Raw genomic sequence first — 19,674 nt, forward strand, 5'->3', positions numbered from 1 at the left:
TTTTCTCTCTACCAAGGCTCCTCTCAGACTGCTCTAGCATTGATAAGTCAGAGCAAGTTCCACGAAACTCACATAGCAATTAAATTCTTCATCATATAATTGACCATAGGAAGCAGAGAGAAGAGTTGCATTGTACCTTCTAAAGCGTCCTGCTCTTTTGGCCCTGTTTTGAAAATTTTCTTATGATATACAAACCTACAAAAGATTTTCTCCAATGGAAAAAGAATGCCTGAGCCTCTTCACTGCAAAAGCTAATTTTTATGAGAAAAACGATGACATCTTAAAAAGAACAACATATTGAGAGAATAAAATTATCTTTTTTAATTTTAAGATTTCAATTTAGATTGAAAAGTCAGTGACTCTTAGGACAGAGCACCAAGCTTCATAGATGAAGTTGTGCAGCATAATGATGAATAAATTTATAAATACTAAATTGATAGCAATGAGCACATCACTAGCTCATTGCCCAAGCAATTTTCTTATGGATTTGTACTGAATGAAAGACATGCAGTTAGAAGAACAGTTTGTCCATTGAACACAGCATATATGCAGCTCAGAAGGAAAGCCATCATCTCTGAGGTGTCTGTAGAAGAGGCTTTTATTTACAGATCACGGAGAGATCAGTGTGATGTGTCAACTGATCACCAGCTGTCCAATACATTTGTTTATTTGAAATGTTTCAAAGCTTTTTAATGGAAGCAATAGGAATTGTGGTTGACTAACGTATTAGCAGACAGCATGTTAAGTTCCTCCTATGGTCCTGACATAACGTGAATTGTACCTTTCAGTTGAAGTGCCTAATTCTCTTTCTCCCTTCATAACACAGTCACCTCATAGTCAAATTAGGGGTTGTTTGAAAAGATTTTGAGACCAGCCACCATTTAGCTTTCAGGATGTTCTACCTCCATGTGTGAGCCCAAAAGATTTATTTACTTACCGTATTCTAATTGTCTCTTTCTCATACCTGTGCTCTCCTTTGGGCATGCATTGTTGGATTAATATTCCTGAAGCTGAATATGGCTAGCAAGGTTATTGCTGTGTAATATATGAGTGCAGAAGAAGCAGACAAAATAATTCATACATTCTTAATCACATTAGGATTCACTTATTGTTTCAACTCTGCATTTTAACCTTTGAATTACACAGTCAGCAACAGCAATAATTAATCTAATATGGCAGGTCTGGATAACTTGAAATGCCCCAGCAGCAGGTCCTTTTATCTCCAAGAGGCATAATAACCTTTAATTTCCTACCAGAAAATACAGGAGGACTCAGATTTGAAACCCCAAACAATTTAGTTTAAAAAAAAAAAAAAATGTCAAAACTCAAAAGCTTTTAAATACAAAATACTAATAGATTTTGCAATGTTCTTCATTTAATATATAGATACCATTTACAATAAAATTGTCTATTTTAGCACTGAAATACTGTTGCATCTCTCCCCCAGCAAAGCTATTTGCGTGAGCTAATTAAAAATGCTGAAACTTGACATCTAATTATCTATACAGACAGTGGAAGGGTGTTAAACGCTTCACAAAGGGCAATCCAGAAGGCCACATTTTGCATGGAGAACCATGTAGCCAGCAAGAATGCTAAGCACTAACAAATCCTTCTTTTCTCCAAAGCTTATGAATGTAGGATCGTCAGTTGAGGAGGAGGTTTGAAGTATCCTTTATGCTAGGGCTGTGTACTGTACAAACATTGGAGGAAGTAATCAAAATGCAAAGGCTGGAATTTGCGCAACAAAAGAGCCTTGTTCATGAATATGTAGGAACCTGTGCAAACTCTTGCTTGCACATGCACATATGAAGCATTGCAGAAGCATAAAGGGGCATGGTTTCATACCTTTGTGGGCTTCATTGGTTGTCAGGGGCTCTGGTTAGGCTCTGCTGGCACATAGGTTTATTCTAGAGGTCATTTTAGTGTTAACAATTGTCTCTTGTATGTCAGGTGCAAAAGCAATTGCATTGGAAGTTTTATTCTTCTCTCAGGCTTGAATCTTCATTACACTGAAATTTTTTAGTAAACGAGTATAGCTTGACTGTTGTTCACTACTCTTGAACTGAGAAAGCTGCTTTATCAGGCTAGTCTTGGAAGGTTTTGTCTAATATCTGCCTAATTCCCCCTGTTCTTTCAGGCAGTGTTGATTCATTGTTCTCAGAAATAATAAACTCTCTTGTAAGTAGCAGCTGAGGCCACTTGGTCAGTTCAGCCTTCAGGAAACTGAGGGGAGACTTCCTCACATTCTTCAACATCCTCACAATGGGAAGAGCAGGGGCAGGTACTGATTGTTTCACTCACAACGAGTGACAGGACTCAAAGAAACGGGATGAAACTGAGTCAGGGGAGGATTGGATTAGATGCCAGGAAAAGGATTTTCACCTTGAGGGCACTGGAACAGGCTCCCCAGGGAGGTGATCACAGCACCAAGCCTGACAGAGCTCAAGAAGAGTTTGGACAATGCTCTCAGACATTGTGTGATTCTTGGGGTGTGCTGTGAAGGACCAGGAGTTGGACTCTATGATCTTGATGGATCCCTCCCAACTCAGCATATCCTATGATTCTATAAAATACCTATTGGTATCTTTGTTTTGCTTTATTAAGATGTATTTCTGGAAAATGTGGGTACCCAGTAACTTCTTTGCTTCCAAAAGAGGTGAGTAGAGTGGTTTTGGCCATTACTGTCAGGAACAGATGGATAACCGTTCCAGAAATACTTCCGTGTTCCGGACATAGTAATAGTATGAGAGCAAAAATTCTAGCTTAGATATTTCCATGGTGATTCTTTTCTTCAGTAGCTGTATGCTAACTTTTCGTTAGTAAGTTGAATGTCCTTACCAACAGAGCTTTGTAGGTATGGAAGTTATATATATATGCACACATTTCCCAACATACTTAGGGTATATGTGATCTCATGGCACCCAAGACTGTGTTGGAATGTGTGAGTAACTGTGGAGGTTAGTAACTTTTTTTTTTTTTTAAATTGGTGCAGGGTTTTTTTACAAATTTTGCTTTCAAAAACCAACCAATAATCATGAAAATAATATTTTCATATATTGATTAATAAATTATTAATTTCATTCACTATGTCATTGAGTAGAAAAAATCTGCTCTTTTGTAAAAAGCTATTGATAATCAAAATCAAGACAATAATATTGAAGAAAAAAACACTAAAACCACTAATGGAAACAATATTTTGCAAACCAGACAATTTTCTTGAATGGTGAATAATGGGGATGTTTGGGTTAAAACCCTTACAACATGGTAAATAACTCTGATATTTTATATTCTTCACCATTTCTCAACAGCTGCACCTTTAGTAAAATCCAAGTTACTTTTTGTGAACTTTTACTACTAAGACAAATACACACACACGCACAGATAAATATTTTAATACCATGTATAAAATAAATATTTTTCCCATATATGTATATAACTAAATTTGAAGACCTGAAAGAGCTATCCAATTGATCATTCATGATTAACTGTTTTAATTTTTTTATGTAGTGCCTGAAAAAAATCCATGTGCTGAATTTCAAGGGTTTTTTTTGTTCTTTGGGTTTTTTTCCACACAGCACTTTGCTAAGGAGAAAAGAGGGCTAATAATTGAAAACCATGTCACAGCCCTCCTAGAATTGCCATGCTTTATACCCCCCTCAAGTCTTTTATTGCAACTAAGTATCCTCTCACTCTAATTTAAATTAACTAAAGAACTATTAAAATATTGTCACATAGGGGAGATGGAGAGCACTTTACAGGCAGTGCCTGCTTAGTGGCATTCGGGAAAAGTCAGGGTATTTGGTCCCACCAGCTCCTTTAATCTTCCACTTATGTATAAGGTACGAAAGGAAGGTTTGCCCCTTAGCCCCTGTAGAGGAAATGCTATTAGCTACTGTGTCCCTCCTAATGGTACTTCTTTGCTATCACAGTAAGTTATTACTATTATTGCACTATTAATAATGCTGTAGTCTGTGGTTTGTGATTTATTTCTGCTCTGAGTGGTCATTTGTCACGTATTTTCTAAAAAGCTTCCATCTTATTAGAAAGATGGGAGGGAGAAGTAGCATCTAATGGAATCTCTCAATCTTGGCTGCTCCAAACATCGTTTGATCTTTCTGACTTTTTGGAAGAAAGCTTAGTCAGTGCTATAATTCACTGAAATCCTTCATCTACTTGATTATCCTGTCAGTGGCCAAAAAGTCAAATATAACATTGTATTCGCATGGCTTGCTTGAAACAGTATATCTAGGCAGATTTTCACATATTTTTACTATTTTTTTTAATAATTCTCTGTCCAACTTGAAAAATATCCTCTCCTTAAAATGATACTTTAAATGGTTCCTGATACACTTTCTGAAAACAGCATTTTGAGATGAATGAGAGAAGGGATTTTATTTACCTGAAATGGCTGAAATTTCATCAAGTTGATTGTAAAGGTAAACAGAAATTATCATCACTTTATTAGTATGCAAAAAATTAGTATCATTTATTAGTATGCAAAACTTAACCCAAAAATATTTGAAACTATCTGACCATAAGTATAATTTATGGTCAGGAATGGGATTAAGGGCATAAAATTGTATAGTCTTGGGGATGACTCAGTGGAAAACCCTGAAGTTCTTTCAGATGAGGGTGCCAATCCTTTATTTAATGATATAAAGGCTGGATCATGTGTCTCTCTGCTCATTTAGGAGTGCTGCTGCTTCCACCAGAGAACAAAGAGCAACAGCAACGATGCAAACCAACCTCTGAAGAGGACCCAGGCAGGAGTGTGCTGAAGCTGTTTTGCAATGCAAAACAGCAAGTGAGCTGGCTTGCTGGGACTAAGAGAAACTGAAGAGATTGGTGAAAATAGGAGGGAAAGTTTCTGGGGGTGGGGCAACAGAATGGGCTAAGCACATGGAATAGGAAATAGGAATGTGGTAATTAAATACAAATGGTCTGCTAAGAGAGAAATTGATAGGGAGAGACTTCCCCAAAAAAAAAAAAAAAAAAAGAAAACACAACCCAGAAGGTAGCTGGGTTTGGAAACGTGTATCATTTAAGGAGCAATACTTAATCAGAAAGTATGAAAGTACTTCCAAAAATAGCAAGAAGACCAGGGTAAGTGTTCATCATTAGCAGATGTTGACAACACAACTGCAAATGCTTTACTTCACAGGTACTTTGTCTTTTTTTTCCGGATGCTTCTTCAAGGCCCATGAGACCAATTTCTCAGAGAGCGGGAGAAAAACAGAAAAAATCAGTACGATTAGCTCTCAGCTTTAGAAGCACAGATGAAATGGAGGATAGCCAAGAAAAAGTGCTCTTTGCACGTGGAAGTAGTGTCAAAAGCTGGTAAAAAGGACCGTCAGAGAAATAAAAGCAGAAATAGCAATACACAGAAATGAAAATGTATATTAGCATTCATCTGGAGACTAAGATTCTGTCTATGATATAAAGAGTACCTATAATATAAATGTTCCAGATTGACAAAATGAGGAATACTGTAAAAGACTTCTCCAGTGTTATCAAGGATCTTAGAAGTGGCTTTAATGGCATACATGAAAAACCACAAACATGCCCTAGCTATTATGTGTAAGTGTCCGGGAAAGGCAAGGTCACCTTTTGCCACATAACAACCATGAAGATACATTATGTATCATTCTGCACATAAGGGATTTATACGCCTACTCTTTTGCCACCAATACTGCTTTCTTTTTGGGTAGCTGTATATAAATTTTTGGTGAAGCAATAGATATTACATCTATAGTTCATTAGGTTTTTAAACCTGGCATATAGAATCATGGGCAAGAAGGAATTGGCACATTCCAGTGTTCTGAGCAGTTCTATGGCTGTTATAAGTTTCTTACAAAAGTATTGCTAAGTCAGTGTCAAACAGCAGAAGCCTAAACTGTGGAATATTGAACCAGACAAGTAAACTCCAGTGTAAGAGAAGCTTGTTAGTAATTTTTTTCACAGCAAAGGATGATTGCTTTTTTCATTTTGCTTTCAAGCAATGCCCCAAGTTCCCTGGGCAGAGAGAAAGCATGCTGTGCTTAAAAAATTTATGCTTTAGACAAGACGGATTTCATACTTTTTGATTATATTATCCCAAATTTGTTTTGCAGTCTTTGTTTTTCCCCTTTTCTGGCAGACTTGTTGAGGTGCAGTACTTGTCAATTAATAGTACCTCAGTGTTCTGCAGAGAAATGATCTGAGGAAATATTAAATGATGGTGTGTAAACACAACAACCACAGTTCTCACCATTCTTGCTTAAACCTCTTCAGTTTAAGCAAAATCCTCACTAAAGATAGCATAAAATGTGTCTATAGCCAGTACAGCATCAGTACTTTCACAAGGGACTCATAGATACTCAACAGAAATAATTTAATCAGTGTAACTGATTTATATTTATCAGTGGTGGAACTGGACATTTATCAAAACATCAGAAAATGGCCATTTCATCCCATGGCATTTTAGACTGGGGATATTGTATGTGGTACTATAGGAAAATATGTAGGGTGCCCAAGTATGTAACTGTAAACTGTACATAATGCTTTCTGCTTTTTATTTTCATCCTTTTATTTTAATTTCCTGTCCTTTTTCAGTATGATCTAAGCTATGTGACTATTTGTGATGATTTTCTTTTGAAGGACTCTCTTCTTCAAATTCTTTGTTTCTACGCTTCTTTTATCCACTTACGCATTTTCCTTCCCACTTACTTGTGTAATTGTAAGAAGTGCCTGTTTTTATGTAATAAAATTTTAGGTAACTGTTTTGAGGATATGAAATATTTTGAGGATTCTTAAGATGTTATCAAGCTGCCACTTACCTGAACATAAACGAAAATTGATTTTAGTCATTGGGCTAATGAGAAAACCTTACAGAGAGTATTTTCCACTGCTGGAAAGGACTAGCACAAGAATGTCTCAAGCACAATCAAACTTGGAGTCAGAGATGCCAGGTGAATGCAGTAGGAGTTGTTTGATCCATAACGGAATTGCTGCTGTTTGCAATTGAGAGAACAGGGAAAATCTGTCCACTTCTGCCTGGCTTGTGTCGAAGAGGAAAAGTCAAAGCAAGTGGGAGTGAAGTCATGTTTCCTCACTAAATTAAATACCACATTTAGAAAGTCCATGCAAGTTCAATGAATTTTTAATGCTTGTGGTGAGGGTTGTACGCTTTCTGTGATTACTGTTTGATATTATTGCACACTCAGTTTTCCACTGAAGGCATTATTTGACCACTAGCGTCAACATGCATGTCTAGCTAAAGTTCAGGCCAGAACAACGGGCTTCAGCCAAGATCTTCAATTCTAATTCAGTGGCTGACAGATACAGCTTTGGGGTTTTTAAACAAATCCCTGCCTTGTCTCATCCCTGGTGCTATTGCCCATCCCTGGGGTCGCTGTTGTGGCAGAATGCTTCCAAACTGGAGTTGACAACACACCACTTCTGAGATTAGCATTGATGACTCCTTGGATATTATTAGCATATGTTAATTACTCATTAGTGTATGTACATAACATGGTGAATGGACGGCTGTGTGTGCCCATAATATTTGCATATGACTTTCTGAAAATTCCTCTGTGGCCACAATGGTCAAAGCAGTATCTCTTATACCTTGAAGGTGGACTGACATTGAGAGAAGGCAGCAGTGCTTAAATCCCCACCACAATAAAATCACAGTGTGCTGAAAGCTTCAGAGAAATGGCTGACCATAAACACTTTAATGGCCAAAATCACTCTTGATGGTGCATTTAAATGGGGAAGTGGTGGGAGGAACACTTGAAATGTTTATGTTGAAGAAGTCAAAAAACTCAATATAGAATGCTCAAGGTACTACTTTCATCATTTCTTCACACTTTTTGTGTCCCACTTTTGAAATGAGAGAATGCAGCATTCATTCTTCATAACCTAGGAAAATTGATGTTTTGGATGCATGTTAAAATTATGCCTGGGACTGCTTCACCTTTTTTTTCCTGTTTCTATGGCTCTAAATGTGGCTCTGTATTAGTTCCTTCATAATTTTTATTTCTATTTTCCTGCTATTATTCATCAATCAAAAATATTAATTGCATTAGTTCATTCCTGTTCAGCCCTCCAGAAATTTTTGTTTCTCTCCTTTTGTGGATATACTTTGATCAAAACACAGGAAATACCTGCTTTGCATTCTAACTGTCAAAGTGACACAAACACAGCATCTGCCTGCATCACAGAAGACACAGTTCATTTCCAATAGCATTCAATCCATAGATAAGAGGTCAGTGAGACAAAGAACAAATGCACTTTTAGATTATTTCAAATGTTAGATTCTTGGTATCCTACTTACAGGTATGTGCAGGTGCAAAACTGGGGAATATTGCAGGATTGGAATCCCAGGATCACAGTATGAGTAAAGTTGGAGGTGAACAACTTTTTTAAGTTGAACATGATCAGGTATTCCAAATATGTGCAGGGTCACAGCTTCTAAGCATCTCAAGTTTCTCAAAGATGAAATAAAATTAACAGAAATACCTATGCAAATTTGATCCTTGGCTGTTACTGTTCTAACATCTGTAAATTGGCAGATGTCTTCTTAAAAAAAACAGTTCCTTCCTGAGAGAGGATTGAGTTAACTTCAGAATTATGTCTCATTTTGTTCGGAATTAATGCAGAATCTAGGGAGTATCATCTGACAGAATTTCCATCCCCAACACCCTGGGCAAGGAATAGGCCTGAAGTAACAGTACTGAAGGGCTCCAAAAGAAAAAAATAAAAAGGGAGAAAATAAAGATCTTGGGTCACTAAATTTTATTGCTTTTCTTATAGCAAGTTGTGATGTGCTGCCAGAGGGCTCCTATACTAATACACTATAATTTTAAGCAGTAATGGCCTTATTTGGGTTTTATATATAACATTACTATATTTTTCAAAGTCAACAGTATTCATGTAGATTAAATGCTGTATCCCCTGTGTACTGCTCCTAAAGACACCAAAAGAAACTGAATACTATTGTTATGGGAGATTTGTCTTCATTGGGGAATAATAGCTCTTAACAGGATTGTAGAAGTCCTGTAGAAATATCTGTATTTGCATATGATCCCAGATTCCAGGACTTGGAACTTGTATCTTTCTCGTTCAAAAGTGAGATGAAAAATAATAGCCAGACTGTGGTGACTAAAAAGGTTTAGCCAGACAAATTTAGCTCATGGAAGTCTTTGAAAACTCTTTATCAGACCAACTTTTTTCATTGGTGTGTTAAGACAGCCAACGAAAACCTCTCCTTCTGTACTAAAATGATAATAATAATATATGAGTTCTTGGTTTGTCTTTCACACAGCTGGCAAGAATAGATGCTTGTCCAGTAGTTAAATATTATTAGATAATAGTGTTAAATAGTATTACCCATTATCAACAAATAATAGTATTTCATCATTATCAACAAAACCTGAACTCTTCAGATTAACAGAACTAATTATCTAAAATCATTTTCGTGTCTGTTCTGTTACATAAACTGTCAAATCACAAATGTGTTGTGTATTTAAGAACATGTCAACAAATGCCTTTATATGTCTCTTTGTTTTTAATAAATGTGACTTTTTCTTTAAAGAAAATGTTAGAATGTCAAAAGTCTCCATAAAGTGGGTTGTCTTGCATACATACATGCATTATTTACCTGCATAGATTTCTTAAATAAGAATAATAATATGAATATATTGAGTAATAATATGAACTGAATACTAATACAAGAAGGTAATTTGCATGTGCAAGGCCTGCAGCCTGTAGGACAGTCTTATGTAGCACAAGTTCATGGAGGGCTGTCTCCTGTGGGAGGGATCCCATCCTGAAGCAGGGAAAGAGTTTGAGGAGTCCTCCCATTGAGGAGGAGGGGAGCAGCAGAAATAATGAAGGGATGGCAGCCCCCTTTCCCCATCCCCCTTCTCTGTGGGAGGGAAGAACGTAGAGAATCAGGAATAAAATTAAGCCAAGGTGGACGATATTCTTAAGGTTTGGGTTTACCTCTTGTTAGACTGTTCTGATTTGATTGGCAGTAAATTCAAATACTCTCTCCAAGCCGAGTCTGCTTTGCCTGTAATAGTAACTGGTGACTGATCTTTCCCTGTCCTTATCTCAACTCAAACACCTTTCCTTCTATTTTCTCTCCCCCGTCCAGCTGAGAAGTGATAGGGCAGCTTTGGTTCACACCTGGCTTCACAACATAGCTTAGTTACTAGGATCTAGAAAGCAGAAAACAGAGCCTCTGCACAGCATGTTTACTATTACATATGGACATATTTCATAACTGCACATCAATCTCCACATTGCACCTTTTATGCTTGACTTTGAGTCCAGTTTGCTGCTTTTTATACTGTAACCAGCATTGAGAATTATTTATTATCTTTCATTCTTCAGCACCAGCTAATTTTATTCTGATATATCGAAGTAATGAATATAAACAAGAACATTTTAATGATAAGAGTAGGGATGGTTAGGTAGCAACGAAATAAAAGTGGTCTGAAATAAGTCCCAGATAGAATCCTCCTTTTTATCAAAACTGAACCTCAGGGAAAAACAAAAAACAAAAAAACAAAAACAAAAAAAAAAAAAAAAAAACCACCAAAAAAAAAACAAAAAAAAAAAAAAAAAAAAAAAAAAACCAAAAAAAAAAAAAAAAAAAAAAAAAAAAAAAAAAAAACAACTAGTATATACCTTTTCCACAGTGTCCTATGACAGACAGGGGTAAACCCCGTTGAAATGAAGTAGACGACTATGGTGCTAGTGGACAATCATTGATGTAATCCAAAGCCACAGCCCACCTTCTGCACTTCCATTAAGCAAAAAGTGGAAAGCATCTGGCATGAAGAAATGGGTTGGTATCTCTCATATGCTTCAGTGGTCTAAATGTGCTATCACAGAGACAGTGGCTGTAGAGGCAGCACAGTCAATGAAAAAAAAGTATCCCAAGAGGCATAATTATCAGCAGTTCTATAGAGAAATGTGTCCTATTGGACAAAACAAAGAAAGACATGTTTCCATGAGAAAAAAAAAATTGTGTGTCTGGTATATTATATTCCTTAAATCGTATCTGATTTAGGCGGAAAAAGAAATAATCTTATAATGAAAAAATACCATTCACTCACAAAGTGAGTCCCTCTATAAGTCTTCCCATAGGAAGGAAAATTTTTAGGGTATCACATCTCTGCTCAGAAAGACTAGCAGCACATTCATCAGACTAGCACATAAGATTTTTGTTACCATGACTGCATATAAGATCTTTAAAAGATTTGCAACTTGGAATGCATTAAGATCCTCTAGGTAATATTAGAGAAGGGCTGCTAGATTCCTCTGAGTGGTGGAGTTCCACCTACCTGGCAGCAAATCATCATCAATCATTTCCACTCCATCTGTGAACGCTTTCCTTCTCAGAATTGCAAAATGTTTCTATAAATGGCCTTAGTAGGAAAGCTATACTGATAGCATATCAGTAGAGATCCCTTAGTGCATTTGGTTGAAAACACTGAGGATGACACAAGAAGCACAAGATCTGACCTTGAACAAATCTTCAGGGCTAAGGTCCATGATCAAGTTACTGAGCCATATCAGAGGTGTGATAATATTCAAAGCTCCCTGTATTAACTCAGGCCAAATTCGAGGATGTTCCACTAGCTCTATCTCATAAGCATATTCAAGAGCAGTGTAAAGTTTCCCACCTCAGATTAAGTGAAAAAAGATGACAGTAAGTGTCATGGAGGAATGTCTATGACTGGCAATTAGTAGATAGCATGCATAATTGCTTTTTCTTGTTTTATATTCTTGCTGGTAAATAACCATAATTAAGAGGAGCAGGCAGACACCTCATAGATCAGAATATTTTCACGATTTTCTTCTCAGATCATAAAATTTCCAGTATATCCTTTTGACACTCCAGATAAAACTCTAAAATGCTGACAGCAAGGCTTGGCAGTTTAACTCATTACTCCCATGGGGAATGTAACAAACCACACTCCGATTCTCTGTTTACTCCTTCCTAATGTTGCACTTTGTATCATTGCTGTGCTTCACCTTGGCGATCTTCATTTCCCAAACAGATTTTTCACAGGACTTTTTCCCTGCTTTCACCGACCTTGTCCAAGCTTTGGGTCTTTCTGGCCATGTCTGCTGCCAAAATTGCATACCTGCATCATTTACACTTTGTGCACATTTTCTATTAATGGTCTTCTCTTGGCTTCACCCATAGAACTTTCCTAGGTCCCATACATATTCTGTTTATGAAGTTACCTTTTTTCTGTATGTATTCCCCACACAAAGTATCCCTTTTTTGCCTGTTCAATAGTAAGTCAGAATTTTTTTGTGAGGATTTTCTTTTTTCTGCCTTTGTTTTTCTATCCTTTCAACACAGAAGTTGACTTACAATTTCATAAAAACATGCATAGTTTATTTTTCAGTTGTCTTGATAAGTACTCCTAGGCATAAAGTGAGCTTTTTATCTAAATATGCTCCTGCCACAAAGAGTTTATTTACTTTCCTTCCTTTTTTTCTTTTTTTTTTTTTCCTCAGAAAAGAACAACTTTGGCAGGAAGCAAGTTAGCATGTGTTGAAGGCTGGAATGAGGAAAGAATTTGGACCCTCAGGGAAGCTTTGCATTCATTTTATAGTGCAGTCTGCAGCTTAGCTGGCCTGTCTTTAGTGTACGCTGTGTGTATCATCCTTGCACACAAAGAAGAAACAGGATTTCTGTCAAAATGGCTTAGCTCAAGTTAAGATAACAACAAACAAGGAAAGAACAAAAGCTAGATACCACAAGAGAGATAGTGTTTGTGTGTGTCCACTGATAATCTAATTAAATTGAAGGCAAAATTGCTAGTTTCCACCACTTTTAAAAAAAATCAAAGCTGTAGCAATACAAGAAATAAGTGTCTCAGTTCAGAATTAGATAGTGCATACCGATTATTTTTTTTCATGACTGACAGCCTCAGCTTCAAGGCTTTAAAGAAAGGCTGACTTTCATTTATTAACTCGTCTTAGAAGCAATAGGCCTGGTCCCATATGTGCCATCTGACTACCTTCTTTGGCATGCAGGAAATGAGCATTAGCTAGCTAAGCACTTGTGAGGTGGATCAAGGCAGAGCTCAGAGGTCATGAGTTGGAGGCTACAGTGAGTGGGATTCCCCAGGGGTCTGGCCTTATTCAGCTTTTTTCTCAATGACCTAGATGAAGGGATAGAATGTACCCTCAGTGAGTTTGATGATGATGATGATGATGATGATGATGATACAAGACTGGGGGAGTGGCTGATACAGCTGGAGGCTCTGCTGCCATTAAGTGGGACCTCGATAAGCTGGAGAGTTGGATGGAGAAAAACCAAATGAGGTTCAACAAGGGCAAGAAATCATTCAAATTCAATAAAAATTAAATTTAGATATATGAAGAGCTAAGGTTTTTCTACTTACAGTTGTATGTTATCCTTTATTTTAAAACAGGGAAATCATTTTTCTGGGCATTTCAGTTTTCATTCAACCTTCATTTTTGTGTAAATACATTTTACCCCTAAAGGAAATAGTGAAGCTGATATGTTAAATTCTTGTCTTCTCGTGCAGTTGCTGAATATTGCACTGTTAAACTTTTAAAATATTTCACATGACATCATGAACTTCTATCTGGGAAAAAATACTTTTTGTAAATGGTGGTCAAGTTAACAAAGTTTCCTTTTTGAAGGGAATTCTACCTGGTTAATATACAGTATTGATCCTTATCTAGAAGGCTGAAGTTACACAGTGGGAAAAGGCAGTGGGAAACCACTGTATGAATTTGGGAAATTTTAAAAAATGTCTGGCAAGAGTGATGGGAAAATCTCTTTGGCTTGAACAGAAATTCTACCTTCAATAAAAGCAAGAACTTTCACTCTTGATCCCTGAAACCAGTTTGTCCTAGGTCAACAGCTTAGTTCTCACATCCTCTCTATTCTGTTTCCTGGTTCTTGAGCTGGATCTGGTAATGGTTGTGAAAAGCTGTTGCAGTATTTAAAGATTTTTTTAAAAATTGCAACTATTTGCAGCACTGTTTATCTAGTGATGTCACTGTCTGTCCAGTTATATCATTCTGTAATAATATATGAAAAAAAATGGCACTTTCCTATTTCAGTCAAAGCACTTCATACATTTTAATGCATTGAATCCTTAAATATCTTAAAGCATAGGTTAATGACATCCCTGTTTTAAAGTTGAAAATCATGGAAATAGATTGACATTTTTCAAGCACCCGCAGACTGCAAGTATCTCATTAAAAAAATAAAGTATACAAAATCACTGACATTTTTCTAACAGTGAAGGTCATACTGAGTTGGTAGGGCTGCATTGCATAGCTGTGACAGTACCAGGAAAAAAGAAGCCCAGACATTTGTCCTGACTTTTCTTGAAAGTGATTTTAGGGCATGTAAAAGTTGTGAAAATTGGCAACTGATCAACTGTGTATGCTTTGAACATAGAGAAACTAGCAACACATTAGCAAGGCTAAGCCTGAAATTGGAGCTTTATAGGGTCAGTTATATGGCAGCTAGAAGGTCCACAGAGATAACAGCTTTTTGTTCTACTGACTTTGTTTGGACTATAAATAAAACAAGACAAGTCTTGTTTCAGCTCATGGGCTTGTCTGTTCCTGTTGCCCAGATATGTAAAGGTTTTGCTTTTATGGCAAAACCCTTAAGCTTTGGAGAGCACCCTCTCTCTGTCCCTGTCCATCTTCATCATTCTTAGGAGTGCCTCTATTTTACTCTATTTTGTTGTTGTTGTTGTTGTTCTAGAAAGACTGAAACTAACCCTAATGAGGCTACTGATCTTGGTTTATAACTAGAATAGAACAGAACAGAAAAATAGACAGGACTAGACTGGACTACACTAGACTAGAAAGTCTAAACTCAGGTTTTCACCTGAGTAAAGGCAGAACACTTTGAGGAGATGAACAGGAAAACCTCACTGTGGCAAAGGGCTTTGTCTCCTTGGAAGACAGATTTTTTCATAAGAAGTTTAAATGGAAGAAAGAAAATTTTATGCCCACAATTTTTGCTGCTTTCGCCTGGTTCAGACGTGCCAAGTAAGAACTGCTTTGTTCTTTGGGGCTTTAAGTCCTATTAAACTTCAAGTTGAGGTAGGGGAATTATGCACTTTAAAAAATTATGCCCATAATTCTCCTTCACCTCCAATTTTGAGCAGCTGTGTGCATACCATCCATCACTAGCCAGGGAAGCCCTCACGGGGAGGCTGGCAGCAATGGCTTTCCAACACTGACGTGACATATCCGCCACAGCTGAGGTTGGGAAGCAGGGCAGTGTCCTGTGCAGTGGTGAGGGGCCGGGGCAGTGCCACAGCCTACACCAGTGCCTCCAGCCAGGGACAGACCCTGCTCTGGGAGGCAGTGGGGGTGGTTGGGTTTTGCATGGTGAAAACAGACAACTATGTCCTGAATGTTAATCATGCCCCATTGCCTGCTTCCTTGTTTTTATCTCTGTAGGATTTTTCATCCTCTGAAAACAACAAAAAGATCATATTTTCCTTCAGTTTCAGAAACCCCATCCTTTTTTCCAGACTTTCCATTTCACGCTGTTTGAATTTTATTAAGATCTCTTTACACAAAAGCAGAGTACTGGCTATATGATGCCCTGAGGGATCTGAAAGGCTGTTGCCATAATGTGACAAAACTCTGGGGATATTTTATTTCCACCAGAAGTTCTTTGGAAGACTGTGTCTAAGGATATAATATATCTTAAATGTTTACAGCAATGATCTTAATCTCCGTTGGAATTTAGTACAAAAAGCTCTTTTTTAATCTCTTAATTAGTACATCACATTAACACTGGTCAAATAATACCTATCTATAAAATGGATTTTATTTTATTTGTATTTTTCAGTGAAGAAAACTGGTATTATTCCAGAATTATGGATAATATTATTACTTAGATATTCTTAAGACTATGGATTTCTTTTCAATACCTCAGTTAATCATCACGAAGTATTTTCACCAGGTATTTTCCAGAAGCACCTCTATTTACTGTTTCTTCCTCCAATACTTTCTATTCTTCCCAAATATAGACATGCATAAATTCTTTGTACAAGGCTCACTGTAGTGTGTCTCCTCCAGTGAACAGGAAAAGTTTTTGTAAGTGTTAATAAGGCTTTATTTTTACTGGTCAACTTTTAAATCAGAAGCAACTGCTGAACTCTCAAGAGTCCCATATATAGCACAACAGTCCTGTTCAGATGACTATTTAAATGGAATTGTTTAGGAAGCCATATTCCAATTTGACAAAAAAGAAAAGGCTCATGAAAAAAAGTACTGTCTTTTCAAAAAGCTGCCATATAACTCTGTGTGTGCATGTAAAACATGTAGGTCATATATTTAAATTATTTATTTATTATTATTATTTTATTATTTAATTAAAATAATATAGATCTGTATGTTCATTTGATGGGGTTTTTTTGGTTTTTTGGGGTTTTTTGGGTTTTTTGTAAAATTTAATGCATGAATCATCATACAGAATCTGGGATGCAAATTCTAAAGATATTTAAAAACCCATTTGACTGTTGAACTATTTGGGACACACTTTTCTAAAATTATTTAGTTCTGCATGTTTTGGGCTTTCTGGGACCATGCTGAAGGTGCTGAGATATTAACAAAATTTGATTTTCTTAAAAATAATGTAAACATCCAGAACATTAAAGCAAATCAAAATCTCTCTGTTGATGCATGTTATGCATCAGTGACTCAAATCAAGAGTTTTCTGTCACAGATAACTGAAAATCTTTACAGAAAGTATCAGACCAAATAAAAAGGATTTTTGAAATTCCATTTCTAAAACTGCAAGTGGTCTATAAAAAACATGTAAATCACATACTGATAATATAATGGAACTAATGTAAGTACATTGAATTGCACCAGTGGTTAACAGCATGTACGTCCTCCAAGTAATGGTCACACAGCAATCTAACATTATTTCCTACTCCTATTTCATGTATTTCCCAGACCTTTTTTTCATTGTATTTACTGGCTACTACTCTTCTTTCTCGGAATAATGCCACACTGATATCGTAGATAAGGATAACAGCAGTTGCTCTCTCAAAAGAACATAAATTTTAGTTCTGGAGGGTTTTGTTTATTATTTAATCTTCTTTTACAACAGAAACTCTTCTCAAATGGACTGAATGGCTTTTGTAATTACCAGGATAGCTTTGGATGCTGCCTCACATAAATGTACTGACAGATGCAGTAATAATTTAACCCTTTTAATGCTGTCTTTCAATACATCATCTTTGCAGTAATTAATGGCATTTTAGTTGCTCAGTGTTCTCTTAAAATGTCAGCTTTTCAAAATCACAATGTACTACATATTTCTGGCATCAATTGGTTAAAATATGTAAATTTGGCTCCCACCTACTGGTGCAGACATTTGGAAAAGATGTCAGAAATAACTGACTCTGTTACCTCGAGTTTTTATTCCATGCTAAAGCTTCTTTTTCACTATCCAGATGATGATTAAAACTGAATTGAAAAAATACGTTAATGAAGTTCTGCCCATCTTTTGGAATATGCCTCTCTCTGATGGTAAAAATAACTGCAGGTGTTTGGTGTTTGGAATTTCAAAGTTTAGCTGCGTCTCTAAAGTTGGCATTTGCTACTGTAAGGTATGCACTCTTTATAATAGATAAAAATTACACAATACTCACTGTTTTTCTTTCTGCTTAAATCTCCCTTCAGGATGTGTGACACAGGAGAAGGGCTGTTCACCTTTCAAACACGAGAAGGAGAAATGATATATCAGAAAGTCCATTCTGCAACACTGGCAATAGCTGAGCAACATGAAAGATTAATGATGGAAATGGAGCAGAAGGCAAGGGTAAGGTCCTTTTGCCAAAAGTCTTTAAACTTATAAAAATTGATAATGAACCAAAGTCAGTGGATTCAGCTGTAACGATAGTATCAGCTGTGTGGCTAAGACAAAACAGGCTTCCAGATTTATGTATTTTCATGGTCAGGGATCCTCAGTGTGTTTTGTACAATGACCTTTGGTAGGTGACTTTTTGGAACATTAGACAAGAGATCCGTGGTTACGTTCTCTGAAACTGTGGCTCTGTTACTCAAAGACTAAATATTTAGCTGTTGTGTTGACTACTGATGAATGAGTTTTAATTGCTCCTCATGGCCTCACAGGTGGAAAAAAAAAAAGTATTAACACTTCTGGGTGACAGCAGATGTGTTCTGTTTTTCTTAAACCCTGAATGAAATTACTTCCCCTACATTATAAGTAGCAATGCAATTGAGTTCAAATAGAGGTATTTTATTATTTTGTGTTCAGAATTTCCAGTTTGCTCAAGCAGTGTTTAAGTGACTACTACAGAAAAATTTGGAGTTCTTTTAAGACAGCAAGAACAAAAGCTTTCCCTGTATGCTTAGAGATGGTCTTTAATGATTGTTCTGGAAAGCTGACTTTCAGGCCAGGAAACCTAGTCTGCATGCTTTTCTTGATGACCATGATTCTCTGCATTTCTTCTCCCCTAGACAGAGATTTCAGGATCATTGTGGCATTTCCTTCTTTTCTCATCCACGCTGTACGTGCCTCCAGTCATGCTGGAGTACATAACTTAGATAGATATAAGTACATAACTTAGATGGATCTATCTCCCACACTCCACCGGTGTCAAACTACCTTTCTCACTCTGCTGAGACAAAGGCTCTTGCAAGGACCAACCTAAGATCCCAGTGTTCAACTTTTCTCAATCACTTCTCAGATAAGTCAGTGAACCAATCAGAGAATGTTAAGGGATGGAACTGGACCTTAAAGATCATCTAGTCCCAACTTGCCCCACTGTGGGCAGAGACACAATTTTCCTTATTCACTGAAAAACAAACTAGAAAAATACTTAGATTTCCATGTCAAAAGTCTGCTGTGTTGAATGTTCCTCTCAGACTTTTTATGGTTGTTGTGAGAACCTGAATTGGAAAGCCATAAAAAAGGCCGGGTTTTGGTGCTTTATGAAAAAAAGAAGATGGGTTTTTCCATAAAGCTAGGCAAAGTAGGAGCCTTTGCATAATAGTTGAGGTGCATAAACTTTGGACAGGAAATTCAGTAAGAGGAGAGTTTACAATCAAGGTTAATAAGGAGCAATTGCTGGGAAGTCCAACACAAGGTAGAATAAAAGGAAGACTATGTGAAGTAGTAGATCTACTGGAAAAAAACCCACTGCATTCTGCTAGGCAGAAAGTGATTGAATAAGGGGAAAAAAGCAGGAAAATGCATCATTATTTTATGATGTGTTTGCTTTTAAAGTGTCTACACCAGTAACAGAAATTAGAACATTTTTGTGCTGCCGTAATAAAAGCTTAGGCCAGGATCAGATAAGATTTTCCTTTTACATCACTTTCAGCTCTTCCACCCATCAGTTAGCAGCTTTGCTGCTTTGCAAAGCCATTTCCATTCTGCCATCAGATGACTTCCTTGACACCATATTTACAAAGGCTGTGGCCATACGGTACGTAATATCAAACTCCGAGCGAGAGCAGGCTGAGAAATGGAAATGACTCATCAGCCACACTGTGTGTGATGCACTTGTCCCCTGGATGAGGCTGTGCTCTGATCTGCAGATCTGGGGAGATCAGGAGAGGCTCACACAGGCTGCTGTGGGCTGTGCAAAAGAGGCTGGAAAACCTGTTGATTTTGTG

The 19,674-nt window shown here is 36.9% G+C and overlaps 1 protein-coding gene across 2 annotated transcripts in view; it reads left to right on the forward strand.

Annotated features, from left to right (window-relative positions):
- The window catches only part of DOK6 (docking protein 6), a 244,851-nt gene that overhangs the window by 166,366 nt on the left and 58,811 nt on the right, over positions 1 to 19,674 (forward strand). For both annotated transcript variants that reach the window (XM_040068295.2, XM_040068304.1), the window contains one exon: positions 17,713 to 17,851. In XM_040068295.2, the coding sequence (XP_039924229.1) occupies positions 17,713 to 17,851 (139 nt within the window). The remainder of the gene's footprint in view (positions 1 to 17,712; positions 17,852 to 19,674) is intronic.

The sequence above is a fragment of the Hirundo rustica genome, chromosome 1, assembly GCF_015227805.2.
Source record: "Hirundo rustica isolate bHirRus1 chromosome 1, bHirRus1.pri.v3, whole genome shotgun sequence".
NCBI classification, from domain to species: Eukaryota; Metazoa; Chordata; class Aves; order Passeriformes; family Hirundinidae; genus Hirundo; species Hirundo rustica.